We start from the raw sequence: 20,770 nt of genomic DNA, 5'->3' as shown, positions 1-20,770 counted from the left end.
TATAATTTTCAGCCAAGGAAGATGCCATCTTGGCCTCTGTTTAATCGCCAACTGCCATGATGCTATATGTGTGATCAGTTACGACACCAGCATGGGCGGATCCAGGGGGGGCAATGGGGAAATTGCCCCCTCCGAAAATGCGGGTGAGAGTGGGCGGCTCCGACACCAGCATGGGCGGATCCAGGGGCGGCAATGGGGAAATTGCCCCCTCCGAAAATGCGGGTGAGAGTGGGCGGCTCCGTAAGTCCGCAGGTGGGCGGCTCCGGGGGTGAGAGAGCAGGCGCATGGTCGGTGAGTGGGCTGGTGAGAGAGCGGGAGGGGGTAGCTGGCCAGCTCGGTGTGTGAGTGCGCTGCTGGCCAATCGGGGAGCCAGCGGGCACGGGAGCAGAGAGATGACATCATCTCCCGGCGCCCGCCCTGCATCCCTACAGGTCCACCCTCACTTTGCAGACAGCCGTGGGCAGCAGAGAGATTACATCATCTCTCTGCTGCCTGACTGATAATCTGCTGCCTGACTCTGGGACAGAGCAAGAGACCACCTTAGCAGGAAAGTGACACAGCAGGTGCCAATCTGCAACGTGTGACATTACCCATCTGGTGGCAAGTGACAATCCGCAACGTGTGGCAAGTGACAATCCGCATCTGCTGACAGGATGACGTGGCAACTGACAATCCGCATTTGGTGGCAGGCGACCGATTCTGCGTTATGGTGAGTTAAACCATTTAATTTTATATTAAAATGTAATAATAGAAATAAAGTGCTTCAATCATCCTGAGACAATAATAAATATGGTGCCAGGATGATTGAAGCGCCAATACCAACCATTTCCCCAATAAATTTCCCCCCAAAAAATTATTTTCTGGCAGTGCCCCTCCCAAACTAGACTCTGGATCCGCCCCTGGACACCAGCCATTGGATGGTTCGACAGTTTGGTTGAGAGCACAACAAATGTGACTGTTGACAATCTCGGCATTGCGGGTTTTTGAAATTGTTATATCAATGGATTTACTTCCCCTTTAATACCCCCAATTCGGCACAGCAGGCTCCGAGTACTCCAGTAGTTGTATACAGATTCCAAACCTCTAGCTCACTAACTTGATTTTTCTTACAGGCATCGTTTAATCACTATAGTGTATGGTGCTGTATCTCTCCCCCCCCCACCAAAAACAAAGTTGTATACTAAACAGTTTTAGTCCCCTTTCACACTTATACGACTTGTACCACGATTTTGAACGGCAAAATCGTATGACAAGTCATTCTCCATGATTTTCAATGACTACCATTCATATTGGCACGGCTTTAAGCCGTGCCGACCTCAAAGTAGTTCCGGCAATACTTTTTTTCTGAAGTCGGATCAAAGTCGGATTCCGTATTAACAGATCCGACTTTGGCATGCGACTTCTACACGACTTGTGCATGGAGGGGAACTCCACGCCAATTTTTTTTTGGGGGGGGGACGGCATGGGGTCCCCCTTCATTAGCATACCGGGCCCATAGGCCAACGGCCAGGGTTGTCGGGAAGGGGCCCTTGTCCCCATCAACATGGGGGCAAGGTGCTTTGGGGTGGAGGGGAGTGCGCAGGCCTGCGGCCTGTTATGGCTCAGAAGGGTGCTCGGATAAGGGTCTGGTATGGATTCTGGGGGGCCCCTACGCCTGTTTTTCGGCGGGGGTTCCCCTTAAAACCCTTACCAGACCGATGGGCCGGGAATGCCAATGAAGGGGGAACCCATGCCGTTTTTTTCAAAAAATATTGGCGTGGAGTTCCCCCTAATTATTGGGGGATCAAAGTCGCGTCCCTGCTCATTGAAGTCGTGGGGCAAATTCGGACCCACAGTCGTATGACTGCCTTGTTAAAATTGCGCGACTTTGAAGTCGCATAAGTGTGAAAGGGGCCTTAAGGTGTGTCTTTATTTAAATCTTTAGAGACATGATTTTTTCCATATGCTCTTATATGTACTGTAAAATCACAAGAAAAGGCTGTAATGTGGTCTAGGGTTTAAGATCATTCTAATAATTTTTGCAAGTTACAAAGTGTTGTTCCCTTCACATGTCCTAATTTTTCGAAGCCAGGTCATGTTATAATGAATGGTCAATATGCTTTCTGTACACATACACACCTGTACTGTTTTGTCTTTAGTAAACAATAGGCACATGCCCTGGAATGCCTTAACCATCGATGAAATGAGGTTGGAGGTTTTACTGGAAAAGGTAGAAATGTCTCACAAAGCTCACTAGGTTGAGATCACTGTCCATGAAGCCCTTAGTGGTGTCATGTGGGGACGCAATAATAAGTCATGGCATCAGAATACACATTTTCAAATATACAGTTATGGGCAACAATAGACAAGCACAAGGAGGTCTATTATCCGGTTCCCTAGGACCTCATGGGACCACCTAAAACTTTTTTTATTTTTTATTCCTGATAACAATATTCCAATGTGATTATTCCTCAGCTGGGCAGAACATAAACATTCTTTGGGGAGCACAGTAGTTTTGAAGTTTGCACTGTGGCCTTGCAGAGCTAAGATCTGAAATTAGTTTAAAAGATACTGTTGGTATGCTCTACGTACGTTTGTGCTCTACGATTTAGAAACCTACTGGCAGCTATTATTGTGGGAGAGATAATTGATTTTAACCACTTAAGGACCGCCTCCTGCACATATACGTCGGCAGAATGGCACGGCTGGGCACAAGCACGTACCTGTACGTCCTCTTTAAGTGCCCAGCCGTGGGTTGCGGGCACCCGACCCGGTCCGAAGCTCTGTGACCGCGGTACCCGCAGACCCGATCGCCGCCGGAGTCCCGCGATCGGTCCCCAGAGCTGAAGAACAGGGAGAGCTGTGTGTAAACACACCTTCCCCGTTCTTCACTGTGGCGCTGTCATTGTTCGTCTGTTCCCTGATATAGGGAAAGACGATCAATGACGTCACACGTCCAGCCCCGCCCCCCTACAGTTAGAAACACATATAAGGTCACACTTACACCCTTCAGCGCCCCCTAGTGGTTAACTCCCAAACTGCAATTGTCATTTTCACAGTAAACAATGCATTTTTATAGATTTTTTTGCTGTGAAAATGACAATGGTCCCAAAAATCTGTCAAAATTGTCTGATGTGTCGGCCATAATGTCGCAGTCACAACAAAAAATTGCTGATCGCCGCCACTAGTAGTAAAAAAAAAAATTATAAAAATGCAAAAAAACTATCCCCTATTTGGTAAACGCTATAAATTTTGCGCAAACCAATCGATAAACGCTTATTGCGATTTTTTTTTTTTTTTACCAAAATAGGTAGAAGAATATGTATCGGCCTAAACTGAGGAAAAAACGTTTTTTATATATTTGTGGGGGATATTTATTATAGCAAAAGGTAAAACAATATTGCATTTTTTTAAAAATTGTCGCTCTATTTTTGTTTATAGTGCAAAAAATAACCGCAGAGGTGATCAAATACCACCAAAATAAAGCTCTATTTGTGGGGAAAAAAAGACGCCAAATTTGTTTGCGAGCCACGTCGCATGACTGCGCAATTGTCAGTTAAAGCGACGCAGTGCCGAATCGCAAAAACTGGCCAGGTCCTTTACCGGGTCTTAATTGGTTAAACTTCTTAACATAGCCGGGACAAAGGTGAGTGGTTGTATGTGTTCTGAAAAATATATTTTGCACTATAGAAATGGAGGGGGAGAGATAGTAAAATTAGTGTGCACTATATACATTCAGAGAAATATATATCTGAATAAATAGGCGATTCTTAAAATTTTAGATGCTTATGTTTCTCATAGTTAATCCTAATACTCCTTAATGCACCTCTTTAAATCTGGCATTATTCAAAGCACCAACAGATTTGGACAACTAACTCTGCTCAAGAGCTCTATAGACCAGAGCTGCTTAACAGAAGAAGGGAATCGGGCTGCTGTGTTATTTGGGTATAACATGATGTCTGGCTGCAAACTCCGGTAAATATATTATTTTTCTGTCTTTTTTTTTTGCTCCATGTTGCAGTTTCTGCTTTTATTCAACTCCCCCTTTTTTTATTTTTTATTATTCTTTCATTTTTGTTTTTTTCTCTGTGTATTTTACAGCTTAAATAGTTTCAATTATACCATAGCTGAATTTTGCCAGCTTGCAGGAGATATCATTTTGAATGCACTTAAAGGACAGCAGTTTCCAGAGTATGTGGCCCAGTTTGGAAATTCACAACTGGAGAATGTTTTAGATTGGGTGGCAATCAATACGGTCAACCCTGGACAGCAAGCCAGTACCCAGGTATCCTCTTTGTTTGTTAAAAGTATGCAATTACAACCCACCAAAGTTTGCCTGGTCTGTGATAATTTTTTTCTTTCCTTTAAATCAGTTCAGTAGCAGATTCCTTACTGTTGTGTGGTAGCATGAGCTCCTTTAACCTCTTGGCGTCCGTGCTATAGCCGAATGATGGCTACAGCGTGGACCTGAATTGCCGTGAGGCCGTCGGTAGACGTCCTCCCGTGCTCAAGCGGCCTGCGCGCCCCCTGCAGGGCGTGCTCAGCTCTCTCTGTGACCAGCGAGTCTGAGACTCGCTGGATCACAGATCGGAGTAAGGGGTCGATCCCGACCCCTTACCATGTGATCAGCTGTCAGCCAATGAAAGCTGATCATGTGACGTAAACAGAGCTCGTAATCTGCTATTTTTTCTCCTTGCGCTGATGGCGTGAGGAGAAAAAAGAAGCCGGTCATCGGCAGGTGACAGAGGGACATGGGTGCCAATCAGGGAGAGCTGCCCATCTCATATGTGCCCATGTGTGCCACCTGTCAGTGCCACCTACCAGTAGACAACAGTTCCGCCTACCAGTGCCCACAGTGCCACCCACCAGTGCAGCCTCATCAGCGCATATCAATGGAGAAAAATTACCTGTTTGTAAAATCTTAGAACAAAATACCACAAAAAAAAGCTCTATTTGTGTGGAAAAAAATATGTCATTTGGGTACAGTGTTGTATGACCGCAGATGTCATTCAAAGTGCATCAGCGCTGAAAATTGGTCTGAGCAGGAGGGGGGTTTAAATGCCCAGTAAGCAAGTGGTTAAAGTGGTTGTAAACCCTTACATTTACCCAGTGAAGTGACAAGCCTCAGGTGATACAGAGAGATTAAACAAATCCTCCTGCTTAAATTTTACCTGTTTTATCTGCGGTCTTCTCTATACATCTGTTCAAAGTGCTGAATTTTAAAGCTTGTCTGAGCTTTCTGAAAGCAGGGGGTGGGAAGCTGAAGGTTCAGTGTGCAGAGCTCGTGAGAGCTAATTGGAGGGAAGGGACATACCTCCCTGCACACAGGAACAGAGCTGAGGCTGTAAATAACAGACAGTGTGCTGGAGCTCCCTCTGGTCACCTTTTTAGCTCCTTGGTGTCAGGAAAACTTAGCAGAAGTGACTCATGCAGATATCCGTGGAATGAGGCAGCAGGCAAAATTGACACTTGGTGTCCTGGATTGAGACAAGCACACACTATAGAAAGATATGTTTTTATCAGAGGTTTACAACTACATTAACTGTATGTAAAGCTTAGCAAAACTTCTTATTTGCTCCCTTCCATTCATTTACAATTGAAATGATTGTTATCTGAATAATAAGTGCAGAAAACTTTCTATTGATTTGATTTTACCTAAAATCTTGGGTTGATAACTTCCTATACGCTCTGCTGACTGTAATTCATGTGCATTGTTCCTAGCTATCAAAGCGGAGGTTCACCCTCAATATAACATGCAGCTTATTCAGATCAGCACAATAAGTACATATGCAGTCTTCTATCCGTAATTTTTAAAATCATTGCAATACCTTTAAGCAGGCGAAAATAGCAGGCTACTCCGGGTATGCCTCCCGCGGGAGTGGGTGTGTCACTTCTTTCCTCAGCGCTCCAGTGTTTCCTGGGACTAGATTGCAATGTCTCCTGGGAGCACAGTGTCACGCTTCCCAGGAGACGATTCATAACGCTGATTCTCGAAATATCGTGGGATTTTACTCATCACGTGACTCATGAAGCAGGTCACGTGATGAGGGCGGATCTAATTCCGCCATTTTAATTGTTGGCAAATGGGTAAAATCTTCCAATACACACTGCACTGCCCATTTGCGGGATAGAGCAGCATCCACAAGCAAGATGGAACTTTACAGCACGGATTTTTGTAAATAATTATTTACGGCCGAATGTGAATGCGGATGCCTAGAGAATTCAGAAAAGTGAGTACATTCTTAACAAGGTTAAAAGCTGTAGATGCACTGGTCAAAAAAATAAAAAAAATTCCCGCGGAACCCCCGCTTTAACCACTTTCTACCCATTCTATAGCTGAAAGATGGCTACAGAATGAGCTTCCAGTGCCAGGAGGGTGTCAATAGTCATCCTCGCATTATTGTGCCACTCGTGTATCCCCCGGCAGTGCGCTCTGTGAGCGTTGAGTCCTTCGGAATCAGCTGATCACAGAACAGGGTAAAGAGCCAATCATAGCAACCCTTTACGACGTGATCAGCTGTCAGTCAATGACAGCTGATCACTGCGGTAAACAGAAGTCGGTTATCTGCTTTATTCTCCTCGCGCTGACCATGATTACCGGCTTCTGTCCAGGCACATTGGTCCCACACAGTGCCCATCCGTGCTGCTAATGGGTGCCCACCGGTACTGCCAATTGGTGCCCACCTATCAGTGCCTCATCATCTGTGTCCCCTAAATTACCTGTTTGCTAAATTTTATAACAAACTTTGAAAAATGTGTTTGGGTACAGTGTTGCATGACCGCGCAATTTTCATTCAAATTGCGACCGCACTGAAAGCAGAAAATTTGGTATGGTCAGCAAGGAGGTGTAAGTGCTCATTAAGAGAAAGACAAAAATTGGTAAATAGCGGTCCTGCAAGTATTTTACAAAGTGTTTTACCAGGACTGCTGTTCTTTCTTAGGACAGGAATTCACAGCTTACAGATTGCAAACAAAACAGCTTCTTGGTTAGTTCTGCTTGACTGAAGTTTGTGAAAAGAAAACAGTTTTTATAAAGTTGTCATGACAGGATGTCATGTCACGGATTGCTTCTTTGTTATGCATGTTTCATTTTTATTGGCAAATTTCCGACTCTCATTGATTGCTTTCTTCCTCTTTTTCTCAAAGGCGAGTATGTGTAAAATCCCAGTTTCTTTGGCGTTGGAAGTCAGATGGACAAAATTTGGTTCTTTAGTAAACGCTCAAGCACAGATTGTGAATGTGACCGAAACGATCTCTTACGCATTTATCCCTGTAAGTTTTTTTTTTTTTATCGATTTTTTATTTTATTTACCTATTTCTATGTGGAATATCCCTGAAGATTTCATAAAGGGTTATACGTATGGCACATGGTAGGATTACAAAATGCAGCCATGATGCATTCTGCAATCTTTACACCAAATGTATACCTGTATTCTCAATAAGCAAATACCTTTTATCCAACTGACCCCCCCGCTTCTTTAGATCAGCAAAGTACTGATACTTTACTGATATAGTGACTTAAATTGATATTAAAGCTTCCTTTTATTTTTAATAAAATAAACATGTCAATGGTTTTGCACAAAGAAGCTCTGATCCTCCTATTCTCAGGTCCCCCGCTGGCATCTCCTCACTGAGTTGATATTACATAAACCAATCAATATCAGAAGAACAGTCAACCATTGGTTGGTTCTAGTCAAACTCTTCCCCCAACCCGTGGGGGAGCACAGAGATCCAACAAGGGGTACAGGTGGACCTGATCGAAATAATTAAATATATATATATATATATATATATATATATATATATATATATATATATATATATATATATATATATATACATATATATATATATATACATACAGTACAGACCAAAAGTTTGGACACACCTTCTCATTCAAAGAGTTTTCTTTATTTTCATGACTATGAAAATTGTAGATTCACACTGAAGGCATCAAAACTATGAATTAACACATGTGGAATTATACATAACAGAAAAGTGTGAAACAACTGAAAATATATTTCATATTCTAGGTTCTTCAAAGTAGCCACCTTTTGCTTTGATTACTGCTTGGCACACTCTTGGCATTCTCTTGATGAGCTTCAAGAGGTAGTCACCTGGCACAGCTCCCCATCGCTCTCCTTCTTGGTCAAATAGCCCTTACACAGCCTGGAGGTGTGTTTGGGGTCATTGTCCTGTTGAAAAATAAATGATGGTCTAACTAAACGCAAACCGGATGGAATAGCATGCCGCTGCAAGATGCTGTGGTAGCCATGCTGGTTCAGTATGCCTTCAATTTTGATTAAATCCCCAACAGTGTCACCAGCAAAGCACCCCCACACCATCGCACCTCCTCCGCCATGCTTCACGGTGGGAACCAGGCATGTAGAGTCCATCCGTTCACCTTTTCTGCGTCGCACAAAGACACGGGTTGGAACCAAAGATCTCAAGTTTGGACTCATCAGACCAAAGCACAGATTTCCACTGGTCTAATGTCCATTCCTTGTGTTCTTTAGCCCAAACAAGTCTCTTCTGCTTGTTGCCTTTCTTTAGCAGTGGTTTCCTAACAGATATTCTACCATGAAGGCCTGATTCACACAGTTTCCTCTTACCAGTTCTAGAGATGTGTCTGCTGCAAAACGTGGCTACTTTGAAGAACCTAGAATATGAAATATATTTTCAGTTGTTTCACACTTTTTTGTTATGTAGAATTCCACATGTATTAATTCATAGTTTCGATGCCTTCAGTGTGAATCTACAATTTTCATAGTCATGAAAATAAAGAATTCTCTTTGAATGAGAAGGTGTGTCCAAACTTTTGGTGTGTGTGTGTGTGTGTGTGTGTGTGTGTGTGTGTATGTGTGTATGTATGTATGTATGTATGTATGTATATATATATATATATATATATATATATATATATATATATATATATAATATATATATTAATGGGGCCATGTAAATATCCCATCTCGTTCACTCAAATTTTAATTATAATCGGGTAAACCCATATAGAGACTTGCTTAGAAACAAAAGTCCCAAAAAAAGGGGTACGAGTCAAACCCCCCAGTAATAAATATAAGGAACTGAGTTGATGGCCCGCAGCACAGGGACATTTCCAAACCGGAAGGAACAAATTTTGGAAATGTTCCAATAAATCCCCAAAAAATAAAACACAAAATGAGTCCTTAAAGTGATATTAAAGGAAATAAATATGTTATACTCTGTGTTATATGCTCTGTGCAGTGGGTTTGCACACAGCCACCCTGATCCTCCTCTTCTTGGGTCCTCTGCTGTGCTTCTGGCTCCTCCTCTTTTCGGAGTGCCCCCAAGCCCCGCTCTGTGTGTCCACAAGACGCACAGAATGGGGCTAGGCCCTTTCCCCACTCCCTCCTCACTAGCTGTGATTGACAGCAGTGGGAGCCAGTTTCTCCTGATGCTGTCTGTCAGCCAATGAGGAGGCAGAGACTTGGGAGAGCAGCTGCTTTTGTGCACATTGCTGGATTTCGATTGGGCTCGGGTAAGTATATTATGGAGGGCTGAGGGGGGAGCTGCATACTGAAGATTTTTTACTTTCATGCACACAATGCATGAAGGTAAAAAAAACATTCAGCCTTTCGAAAAAATGTAATTAATAAGTTAAACAAATGGTAGTTTTAGCCACTGACTTGCAGGTATCTAGCCCGATCCCTTAGCCTGACTTTTGGGCTGTATTGTAGCTGGACCCCACTGAACATAATGATTTTGGGATTGGGGGGGGGGGTACTTTGAGGTCAAGACCTGCTGGAATTTCCTCTGTGCTTGCCTTGTCTCTGGAGACTCAGTTTGTTAGTAGGCTGTTCAGACAAGGTAAACGCAAAAATCATATTTTTTAAAGCCCATCTCAGGGTAGCAGTTAAAATAAATGTCCCACATCTCAACCCCTGCTGAAGGTCCCCCTTTTCTCTCTTTAACTTACCTTCTCCTAGCTTTGTTTCCTCTCCCTTCTTAGCCCCATGGCAGCCTTACTCAACCAGTTTACCCCTGAGGAACCCCTAAAATAATTCTCAGATCTCAGGGAACCCTTACTAAAATAAATTAATCTGGGGAAAATGGAGAAATATATTTTTCATTGGTTGTCAGTAGGAATTTATAAAACCCTTACAATTATGGTTGAAACACCACCCTTACAGATGGGTAAAAAGATCATTGGTGTCTTGTTGCTGGCTTTGCCAAGTGGTCTTACCACTATGCCGATGGGAAGTCAATCCAGCCATGGCGCAAGGAACTTTTAGCAACCTCTGGAGGAACCCTTGTTGAAAATACCTGCCCTATGATGTTATCACAAGGACTCAAATGATCCTTTAGCTGCTAAAGCCAAGAATGGGTACGGGTGGTGATGGGAATATATGCCGCAGATGGTGTGGAGCTATTCATAGCAGGGTGTTGGGTGAGAAGGGTTTGAATGCACTGCTCCACTATGGATGACACCAGCACTCCCTCTCTAGACCTGCAGATGTGGAAGTAAGGAGACCGGGTCACCCTGCTCATAGAAAGTGGGCGGTGGGAGTTTTATTGTATTCAGAATCAGAGTACAGCGTTAACTAACCACATAAATAACAGCCTGTTTGTTCAATCCCCTGATTGTATGCCATTATTGGAGTTAATATTTTTGCCTGGCTAATTTGTTATTTAAAATAACCTCCTTGAAAATGTTGATCTCCCAGCAGCGTCGGTGAATTAGTTGGAATAAGATCTAGATATGCAATGTTCTTTGTTTCTAGAATAACTTGGGAAGTGACAGGACTGTGCAGATCTCTACTGCTGTGACCTTCCTTGATGTGTCTCAAGCGGCAAGCCCTGGTTACAAAGCTCAGCCGACCATTGATGCCAAGTTGCCCTTTGATTTCTTCTTCCCCTTTGCATAAAAACTAGCAGGTAACTCATTAGTCTGTTATTTATTTCTGCCTTTACAAACCTTGTAATCTATTTATAAGACAGTAGGATACATAACCATTATAGCAAGCCTGCTGCAATTATGATAAAATGAAATTTTAAAGATACATTTATTTGCATAGTAAAATCTTGAGAAGCAAAACTGTCATTTTGTTGTTAACATAAATCAGTAGTGAAGAAAGAGTGATTAGGAAAATATTTTCTTTAATCTGGGAAGTTAATTTTAATGACAACATGGTATGGTATAATATGGAATATATTTTTAAACAATAAAAGGGTATCAGGGATTTGGATGAAGTGGTTAGAACAACTGTTTGGCTTTTGCTGCTATCCAGGGCCCCATTGGAAAAATTTCCCCTCACTGCCCTGCTGACAACAGCTTCACCAGACAGAGGGGTTGGGCAAATCTGCAACACATACTGAAATTAAAATCCAAGAAGATTTCTAGGCTTCCCCTAATCTACTAAAGAAAAGCATTTTTGACTGTGATGATGATTTCCTTTCACTTCCTGGTCTGGTAAAATGTCAGAGTCCCTGAAAGCAATAAAAACCTTGACAGGTTTTCTAAGTCTTTCCCACTCTATCCAAAACTAAGGAAAAAATGCTTGACATTCACTGTCAACAAAATAAAGTTGTTATTAAAAAGACATTCCAGGGACTTATTTATTGATACTTTGGGATCTAGCCTTGAGCTTAAAGGGGTTGTAAACACTAAAGGTTTTTCACCTTAATGCATTCTATGCATCAGCGGCGTTGCTCGCCAGGTGCGGGGGGGGGCGGGCGGTTCCGCACCCAGGTGACACCCACCAGAGGGGTGACACCCGTGGGTAGCGGCACCACACTAACACCGCCCGCCCGATGCCCTGTGTGCCTCGCGGCTGTGTCCCTCAGTGGAGCGGGTAGGAAGCCGCCGCCCCCTTCTCTGTTTACATCCACAGAGGAGGAGGAGTCCGCGCTCGAGGGACACACCACTGTGTGTATCTTCTGTTCTGAGGTCTATAAGGTAAGGGGAGGCGTCTAATGCTGGGGGGGCTGTCTGTACTACTGGGGTCTGCACTGGGGGGGGTTTGCACCAAGGGGGTGTCTGTAACTCAGGGGGTGTCTGTACTAGAGGTCGACCGATATGGGTTTTTCTCTGGCCGATGCCGATATTTAGAAATCGGGGCAGCCGATGGCCGATATATGATGCCGATTTTTGCGGCCGATTTTTGCGGCCGATTTTTGCGGCCGATTTTTGCGGCCGATTTTTGCGGCCGATTTTTGCGGCCGATATTTTGGGCCGATTTTTGGATTGGGATGCATTGTGGAGGAGGATGGATGGTGCTGGGCGTGGGTGGGAGATGCGTGTGGAGGGGGAAAGATGGTGCTGGCTGTGCGTGGGGGATGCATTGTGGAGGGGGATGGATGAATGGTGCTGGGCGTGGGTGGGGCATGCGTTGTGGAGGGGGATAGATGGATGGTGCTGGCCGTGGGTGGGGGATGCGTTGTGGAGGGGGGATAGATGGATGGTGCTGGCCGTGGGTGGGGGATGCGTTGTGGAGGGGGATGGCTGGATTTTGCTGGCCGTGGGTTGGGGATGCGTTGTGGAGGGGAAGAGATGGATGGTGCTGGCTGTGGATGGAGGGAGGGAGGGGGGTGGATGGATGCAGCTGGCTGTGGGTTGGGGATGCGTTGTGGAGGGGAAGAGATGGATGGTGCTGGCTGTGGATGGAGGGAGGGAGGGGGGTGGATGGATGCAGCTGGCTGTGGGTGGGGGATGCATTGTGGAGGGGGATGGATGGATGGAGCTGGCCGTGGGTGGGGGATGCGTTGTGGAGGGGGGATAGATGGATGGTGCTGGTCGTGTGTGGGGGATGCGTTGTGGAGGGGGATGGCTGGAATTTGCTGGCCGTGGGTTGGGGATGCGTTGTGGAGGGGAAGAGATGGATGGTGCTGGCTGTGGATGGAGGGAGGGAGGGGGGTGGATGGATGCAGCTGGCTGTGGGTGGGGGATGCATTGTGGAGGGGGATGGCTGGATGGAGCTGGCCGTGGGTGGGGGGGATGCATTGTGGAGGGGGAGAGATGGATGGTGCTGGCTGTGGATGGAGGGAGGGGGGTGGATGGATGAAGCTGGCCGTGGGTGGGGGATGCATTGTGGAGGGGGATGGATGGATGGAGCTGGCCGTGGGTGGGGGATGCTTTGTAGAGGGGGGTGGATGGATGGAGCTGGCCGTGGGTGGGGGATGCATTGTGGAGATGATATGAATACATTACCCCAGTATCAGGCTGCCAGTCTCCAGCAGCACGAGAAATAAATCCTTCAGCCACGCTGCTGGTAGCCTGCGCCACCGGACCCACCCCCCCCTACCTCGGCGTGGCTGAAGGATTAATTTCTTGTGCTGCTGTAAGTGGAGCGGGGTTTAGTGTGGGAGCCGAAAATCGGACGTTTTTTTTACAATAATCGGCCGATGACGATTTCTTAAAAACGCCCAAATATCGGCCGATATATCGGTCGACCAATAGTCTGTACTGTACTGAGGGGGGTGTCTGCACTGTACTGAGGGGGGTGTCTGCACTGTACGGAGGGGGATGTCTGCACTGTACGGAGGGGGGTGTCTGCACTGTACGGAGGGGGGTGTCTGCACTGTACGGGGGGGGGGGTGTCTGTAACTGAGGGGGGGTGTCTGTAACTGAGGGGGGGTGTCTGTATTGAGAGGGGTCTGTACTGGAGGGTGTTTGTAACTGAGGCCTGCACTGGGGGGGGGGGGGGTGTCTGTACTGCTGGGGGAGGTTTATACTGGGGGAAGAGGAGGATCGGGGTCACTCTGCAAAACCCCTGCACAGAGGAGGCAAGTATGACATTTGGGTTGGGGGAAAAAAAAAATCGATTCGGTAGGTCAAATCGATTCATATTTTCAAAAAATCGATTTGTTCGATTTAAAAAAAAAAAAATCCCCCAGGACCGATGCTGGCACCGTGCTGGTCCTGAGGAGCTGCGGGCAGGAGTTTTTAGGCGAGGCCGCGGCTTCGGCCTAGTCCGCGAGGCCAGACACCGCTGACTAGGCCGAAGCAGAGCAGTGTCCATCAATAAAAAAAAAAAGGAAACTCGATTTGAATCGTAAATCTATTTTTTTTTCTAAAAAAAATTACAGATTTTTTTTTTTATGGGGTAAAAAATGCCCAGCTTTAATGACATATTTGTTGTTTAAAAAACAAAACAAAAAAGAACCTTTACAGGTTTAATGTCCCTTTAAATAGGTTTATTTGGGCCAAGCTGACCCAAAATAACTATCTTCAGCACTATCTGTTTAACTGTAGAAGAGTTTAAGAAAGATTTGGATAAATCTTTAGGTAAAGTAGCAGATGTTGATTAAATACGTGTACTATTGAGAGAAATATGGAAGTGGCCACTGCTGGACCTCTCTGTCTGAAAATACCATTTGCCTGAATGTCATGCTGGTCCAATAGTATTAGTCCTTGTTGCGGTACCTCTCTTCCCGAGCTCCAAAGTACACCGTCCTTAGTGGCCAGTAACCCAATCCCCTCCAGTAACGAGACCAAGCTCCATTATGAGGGTAAAACACGAACTGTTTACTGTGGGCTACCCGCCCGTATTTATGCAGGTCTCCCACCTGGTGGACACTCCCCTAGGGGACCAGATGGGAGACTGAAATAACAGAACAACATTTCAAACATACATCCCCACCATTTCCCAGCATGCATCACAGTTTCTAACTTTATAACTGCCAAACATTTTATATATTTATGCAGGTCTCCCGCCTGGTGGACACTCCCCTAGGGGACCAGATGGGAGACTGAAATAACAGAACGACATGGGGACTGAGGGCATATTATTGGGGAATAGCAAGCAGACAAACACAATATGTCCAGTATACGGATGGGTCCGTCACAGTCCTTTTTTATTTGGGTAACTTGTCTTTGGAAAGACCATGAGCAATGACACTCATTTTAGGGATCATTGAACATAGATAGACCAATGTTAGTTTTATGTCACAGATTTCTCTGCGTTTTATCAGGCTTGTTTCATGTATATGTGAATCGGATGCGGTTTTAACCACATCCCAATTCACATGACCTGTGAACCAGGAACTGGTTCACCCATATGTGTGGCTGGTTACGGTGCAAATTTAAAAAAGGGTCCTGTGCATTCTTCAGTCTGGTTCAGGTGCGATTTTTAAGTGTCAAATTTGCACCTGAATCTCTGAATGGATACCGGCCCCCACATATATGTGAATCCAGGGAGTTGTTCAGATGTAGTCCAAGTATGATGGACCATGATGCTTCAGAGCTTATTCAGTGATTGTGAAGAAGGGATGTCATTTGCATGCCTTCAAAAAGTGTCTGCTGTTGGGTAGACTGAAATAAATATGTTGCAATATGCCATACCATTGTGGCTGGCTGAAAAAGTGTGTCTGCTTTTGCTTGAGTTGTATTGCAACACTGTTTCATTCTCCAGTAGCCACACAAGTTACTTTTGAACATTCATGGAGGCTGCACTGAGATGAACCTGTAATCAAGAGGACGGTCTTGCCGCTAACATGAAGTCAATATATAAATAATTTATATTCCTGCTTGTATACACATGTTTAATTGTGGGGCTTTAGCTGTATTGTGGATTTTAAAAGTAGGCAGGTCCTTCCATGTATATGCAAACCCTAGAATATTATTGAATACTTTCAGCTAGGAGACAGCTAAATCTGCTTTTCCTCACAAAGCTAATGTAGTCACAGGTTTATATTGTGCTTTGCTATTATACTATTTCACATGGTCAGTAATTTCTGAGTATATAGGTGTTATCTTTCTGGATTGATGGCATAGTAATGGCCACAAATAGGACAGAATAATGAGAGTTCAGTCAGTTCTGGGAAAAAGCATGGGGGCTACATGTGTTTAGCAAGCCCTTTGACTGTACATAAATGTCTGTTCATACTTAGAGGAGGTCCGGGGAAAAAAAAAATTAAAAACCAGCAGCTACACATACTGCAGCTGCTGGCTTTTAATAAATGGACACTTACCTGTCCTACTGTCCCTCGATGTCAGCAGTAGGGTTCCCGGCGTGAAGCCGAAAGGCTACACTGCCGCTGCCCTTGCGGATAAGGGAACCCCAGCAGTGTAGCCTTTGGGCTTCACGCAGGGAACCCTACTGCACATGCGCGAGGCCCCTCTCCTCTCTATTACCCCGGTGGCCAGGGGAGGAGTAAGCCCCGCGGTGACGTCACGGCCAGACTCCCGGAAGTGGGAAAGGATACCTGTCAAAGACAGGAATCCTGTCCCCCCTCCCCCCGAAAGGTGCCAATTGTGGCACCAGAGCGGGGGAGAAATCCGGTGGGCGGAAGTTCCACTTTAGGGTGGAGCTCTGCTTTAAAGTGGAACGTCACCCAAAAAGGGAAGTTCCACTCTTCCTCCTCCCCTGCCATATTTGGACCTTGAGAGGGATGGTACCTTTTTTTTTCACAGGTACCCACTCACACTTCTGCTCAAATTTGGCTAGGTGATCCAAACAAATATTCTCCAATATACCCCCCCCCCCCTGCCCACAGACCTCTGAGTCCCAGATAGCTGCAGGACCATTCACAAATTACAGCGTGGCTCATGCATGTGCAGTGGGTAGCTGGCTCTATAGCCACAATGAGTCACAGCCAGCTGCCCTTGGTTAAGATTCCAGTGAGGACAGCGCTGGATCCCTGGACTGGACAGGTGAGTATCTGTTTTATTAAAAAGCAGCAGGTCCAGTTTTTGTAGCTACTGACATTGCATATTTTTAAAAGAAATGACTGAAAGAAGATGGTGGGGTGAGACATGGACATACTGTCACCTTGAAAGAAATTCATGTAAGCCTTGAAATCCAACCAGTATGCTTTTCACTTTCGATAAGATTTTATTGAGGTTTTTTCCAAAAGCATAACCTATACAGGTGTATAATGCATCCAATGTATCAGAAAGATTCCAGGATGCTATCCTGCAAATGTCAAGGAAGGAGAGGAGAACCTGGAATTGAGAGTAATATGTATTCCAATTTGCATACAAACATAACCGTAAAGGTCAATGTTGTACAAAGAAATGTGAGTTGAGCATAGCGGTAAGCTTAAAAGATGCACATAGGTGTAAGAAATTTGTCTTACAAAAGAAGACAAATGTATGAACAGAGACCCTTGCTGCAAGGGGGCCCAGGAAAGTAGAAATACAAAAGACAAATGAAAGAAAAAAAGGGAAAAAAGAGAATGTTGAGGGCACCTTGGCTAGAGCCCAGGGACTTTTAGCAATGTGTAACCTGCTGCAGACGTCGAAGCATGAGCGTGTCGTAAAAACAATAGTGTCATTCATTTACATTTTTTATGTCTGATGTTGGTACACGTCACATTTTTTGGGCTCAAATTAGGATCCTTTGGAAATAAAAAACACACAATTGTGACTCATTTTAAATTTGCATCAGCAATGGTATTGTTTGTAAAGACACCTGTGTGAGTTTGGGTAAAGATTTTTGTGAGATGGACAGCAACAAGTGAAAGCGAGAGAAAAATATATTTTACCAAAACATTACACATTCTAGCATTCTTAATATGAAAATAGATGAGAGAAAGATACATTCATCTCAACATAAAAAGTATTTATTTGGGAAGTTACAATTGTACCATTAGAATCAATGGCTGATACTTGCATTGGACTACGCAACTCATTTTTCACTTCCAAAAACACTTTTTAACCCAGTGCTAAATTTTGGCATTTACTATAGCTCCCTGTAAAAAAGCCACGGGAGTCAAAATGAGAGTAGTTTGCATGTCAGCTAGTTGTAAAGAGACAGGGAATTTATCTCTTCTAAGACTTTGAAATAGTGATTTCTACACTGAACTATCTTTCACACTTTAAAAGCAGATTATCTTTAAACTATACCACGTATTTCGGTACCATTTAGGCAATCATCATATGCTCTAAACCAGGGGTCCTCAAACTAAGGCCTGCGGGCCGGATCCGGCCCGCCAGTGTGATTTACCCGGCCCGCCCCATTAATATCGCAGCAATCCCCCTCCCCTCTGCTACCTTTTTATCACACAAGATGAGAAACATGACAGGTCCGGACAAAAGGCGGGTCTTTTGAGTTAAGCAGCGGGGCGGTTTCAGCAATCAAACACCTGCCTTTCACTAGCAAAGCCCCACCCTTTGTCCGGATTTGCGTCTTATGTGATTGAGGTAGCAGAGAGGCGGAGTGCTGGGATGTTATAGAAGGGGCAGCAGTGTAATATCGATGGGGGGGATCTGTGATAGGGTGGGAGATTTGTGATGGGGAGGCCTGTTATGGGGGGACTATGTAAGGAGAGGAGTTTGTGTTGGGTGGGATTTGTGATGGGGGAAGTCTGTGATGGGGAGGATCTGATATGGGGGGGGGGGGACCTGATATAGGGGCTTTTTGATGGGGGATCTGTTATGGGGGGTCTATGATGGGGTGGTCTGTTATTGAGGGCTTTGTGATGGAGAGGAGTTTGTGTTGGGGGGCTTTATGATGGGGAGGATCTGTTATGGGTTTTTTTTTATGGAGAGGCGTTTGTGATGGGGGGTCTGTTATTGGGGGCTTTGCGATATAGAGGAGTTTGTGTTGGGGGGCTTTGTGATGGAGAGAAATTTGTGTTGGGAGGGCTTGTGGTGGGGGCCTAATGTGGGGGAATCTTTGATGGGGTGGTTCCGTGATGAGGGCGGTCTGTGTTGTGGAGGGGTTCTGTGATGAGGGGAGTCTGTGAAATACTAATAAGTTTATGTTGAATAAAATTGTTCTTTATTTTAAATATTTTATTGTTTTTTTCCTGTTTTTTTAAACTATAGTCCGGCCCCCCCCCAACAGTCTGAGGCACCGTGAACTGGCCCCCTGTTTAAAAAGTTTGAGGACCCCTGCTCTAAACATAATTTCCATGTTCAATTTTCCAGATCCTAACAAAAGTAAGGGCTCTTTCACATGGATGTTCCATTTGTCAGTTTTTGGATGAAAAACTGACATACATGTATCCCTATGGGACAGCGGATGTCAGCGGATGAACATCTGCTGACATCCTAAGGGTTTGGGCGCTATAGTGAATTCGAATTTGGGAGCATTTGTTTGCTAGAGCTATTGTTGAATTCTGTTTGGGCGCTAATTAGCACGCAATTGCATATTGGCGCTTTAGTAAATGACCCCCTATGTTTTTATAGTGGTAGTAATCCTATACCAAAATAGAAAAAAACACACAACCTCCATGAAGACATATCCAGGGTCTGACAATTTTATTTTTTGCCTAAGCAAAAGTTGGGCTGAAACCTTGTATACAAGGATTGTATTTTCCAAAGGGAATTGTGTGTTGAGAGACTGTCCTAAAATCCAACCGTTTGTACGCTCAATCGGACAGTTGTTGTCGGATTTTCAGGACAAATGTTGAATGGCAGGCTTTAAAAAATTTCGGACAACGGTCTGTTGTCGGATTTTCTGATCATGTGTACAAAAGTCCAAACACACATGCTCGGAAGCAATGCTCACCAAACACAACATTAGCAGAAGGTGCCAAAAGGGTGGCGCTAAAGAGCTGAAAAACTACATAGTACATCAAGTTCGTGTTTGTTGGCCGACAATTGCATGCAAGACAAGTTCCTGGCCAACGCCCTTCGGACAAAAATCAAACACTTTGTGGAAAATCTGATTGTGTGTACGAGGCTTTAGCCTAGGTTCACGCTGAATGCAGGTTTGAAATCGTGCAGGTTCAACTGAACTCGTGCGGTTTCAAATTGGCACTTTAGTCCGACTTCGGGGGCCATTTGAGACACATCTATGTGGGTTCATGCACAGATGTCTATTGAAATCACCCCCAAAGTTGCCAAAAGTAGTGCAGTAACTACTGTCGAATCGGTGTGGCGTAGCCCTGATTCAGACGGTTCTGTTGCCAGCAGTAGGCTCTGGTTTGGCATGCAATTTGACATGTCAAATCGGCCTAATGTGAACAGGGGCTTGAAGGGAGAAATCTTTAGAGTAACCAGTGCACCCACATGCTTCTACCATTTTCCGAGTAAATTAGGTAATGAATGTAACTGGTCTGATAGGAGCCCTTAGCTGCTACTGTTGAAACTTCACATTTTCTGAAATTGTGAAAACAACAATCCCATACACTCTGGGCCAGATTCTCATACAGCGGTGTATCTTTGCGCGGGCGTAACGTATCCGATTTACGTTACGCCTCCGCAACTTAGACGGGCAAGTGCTGTATTCTCAAAGCACTTGCTCTGTAAGTTGCGGCGGCGTAGCGTAAGCCCGCCTAATTCAAATTTGGAACGGGGGGACGTGTGTTATGTAAAATAACCATGACCCGACGTGATTGACGTTTTTCACGAATGGCGCATGCGCCGTCCTTGGACATATCCCAGTGTGAATTGCTCCAAATACGCTGCACGGACGTATTAGTTTTGACGTGAACGTTCACGGACAACTTACGCAAACAACGTAAAATTTTCACATTTCGTCGCGGGAACGTCGGCCATACTTAACATTGGTACGCCGCATATACGCCTCATATAGCAGGGGTAACTTTACGCCGGGAAAAGCCTAACGTAAACGGCGTATCTGTACTGCGTCGGACGGGCGTACGTTAGTGAATTCGCGTATCTAGCCAATTTACATATTTCTAAGCATAAATCAGCGTACACGCCCCTAGCGGCCAGCGTAAATATGCAGTTACGATCCGACGGCGTAAGAGACTTACGCCTGTCGGATCTAATAGAAATCTATGCGTAACTGATTCCAAGAATCAGGCGCATAGATACGACGGCACAACTCAGAGATACGGCGGCGTATCTGGAGATACGCCGTCGTATCTTCTTTGTAAATCTGGGCCTAACTGTTCT

General features: G+C 44.9%; 1 protein-coding gene across 2 annotated transcripts in view; it reads left to right on the top strand.

Moving 5' to 3' along the window:
- The window catches only part of TCTN1 (tectonic family member 1), a 90,010-nt gene that overhangs the window by 63,678 nt on the left and 5,562 nt on the right, over nt 1-20,770 (top strand). For both annotated transcript variants that reach the window (XM_040346620.1, XM_040346612.1), the window contains exons 11-14: nt 3,814-3,954; nt 4,081-4,264; nt 7,126-7,251; nt 10,743-10,896. In XM_040346620.1, the coding sequence (XP_040202554.1) occupies nt 3,814-3,954; nt 4,081-4,264; nt 7,126-7,251; nt 10,743-10,886 (595 nt within the window). In that variant the 3' untranslated portion in view covers nt 10,887-10,896. The remainder of the gene's footprint in view (nt 1-3,813; nt 3,955-4,080; nt 4,265-7,125; nt 7,252-10,742; nt 10,897-20,770) is intronic.

Source organism: Rana temporaria, chromosome 1, assembly GCF_905171775.1.
Source record: "Rana temporaria chromosome 1, aRanTem1.1, whole genome shotgun sequence".
In the NCBI taxonomy this organism is placed as follows: domain Eukaryota; kingdom Metazoa; phylum Chordata; class Amphibia; order Anura; family Ranidae; genus Rana; species Rana temporaria.
This window is presented reverse-complemented; position numbering and strand designations above follow the sequence as displayed.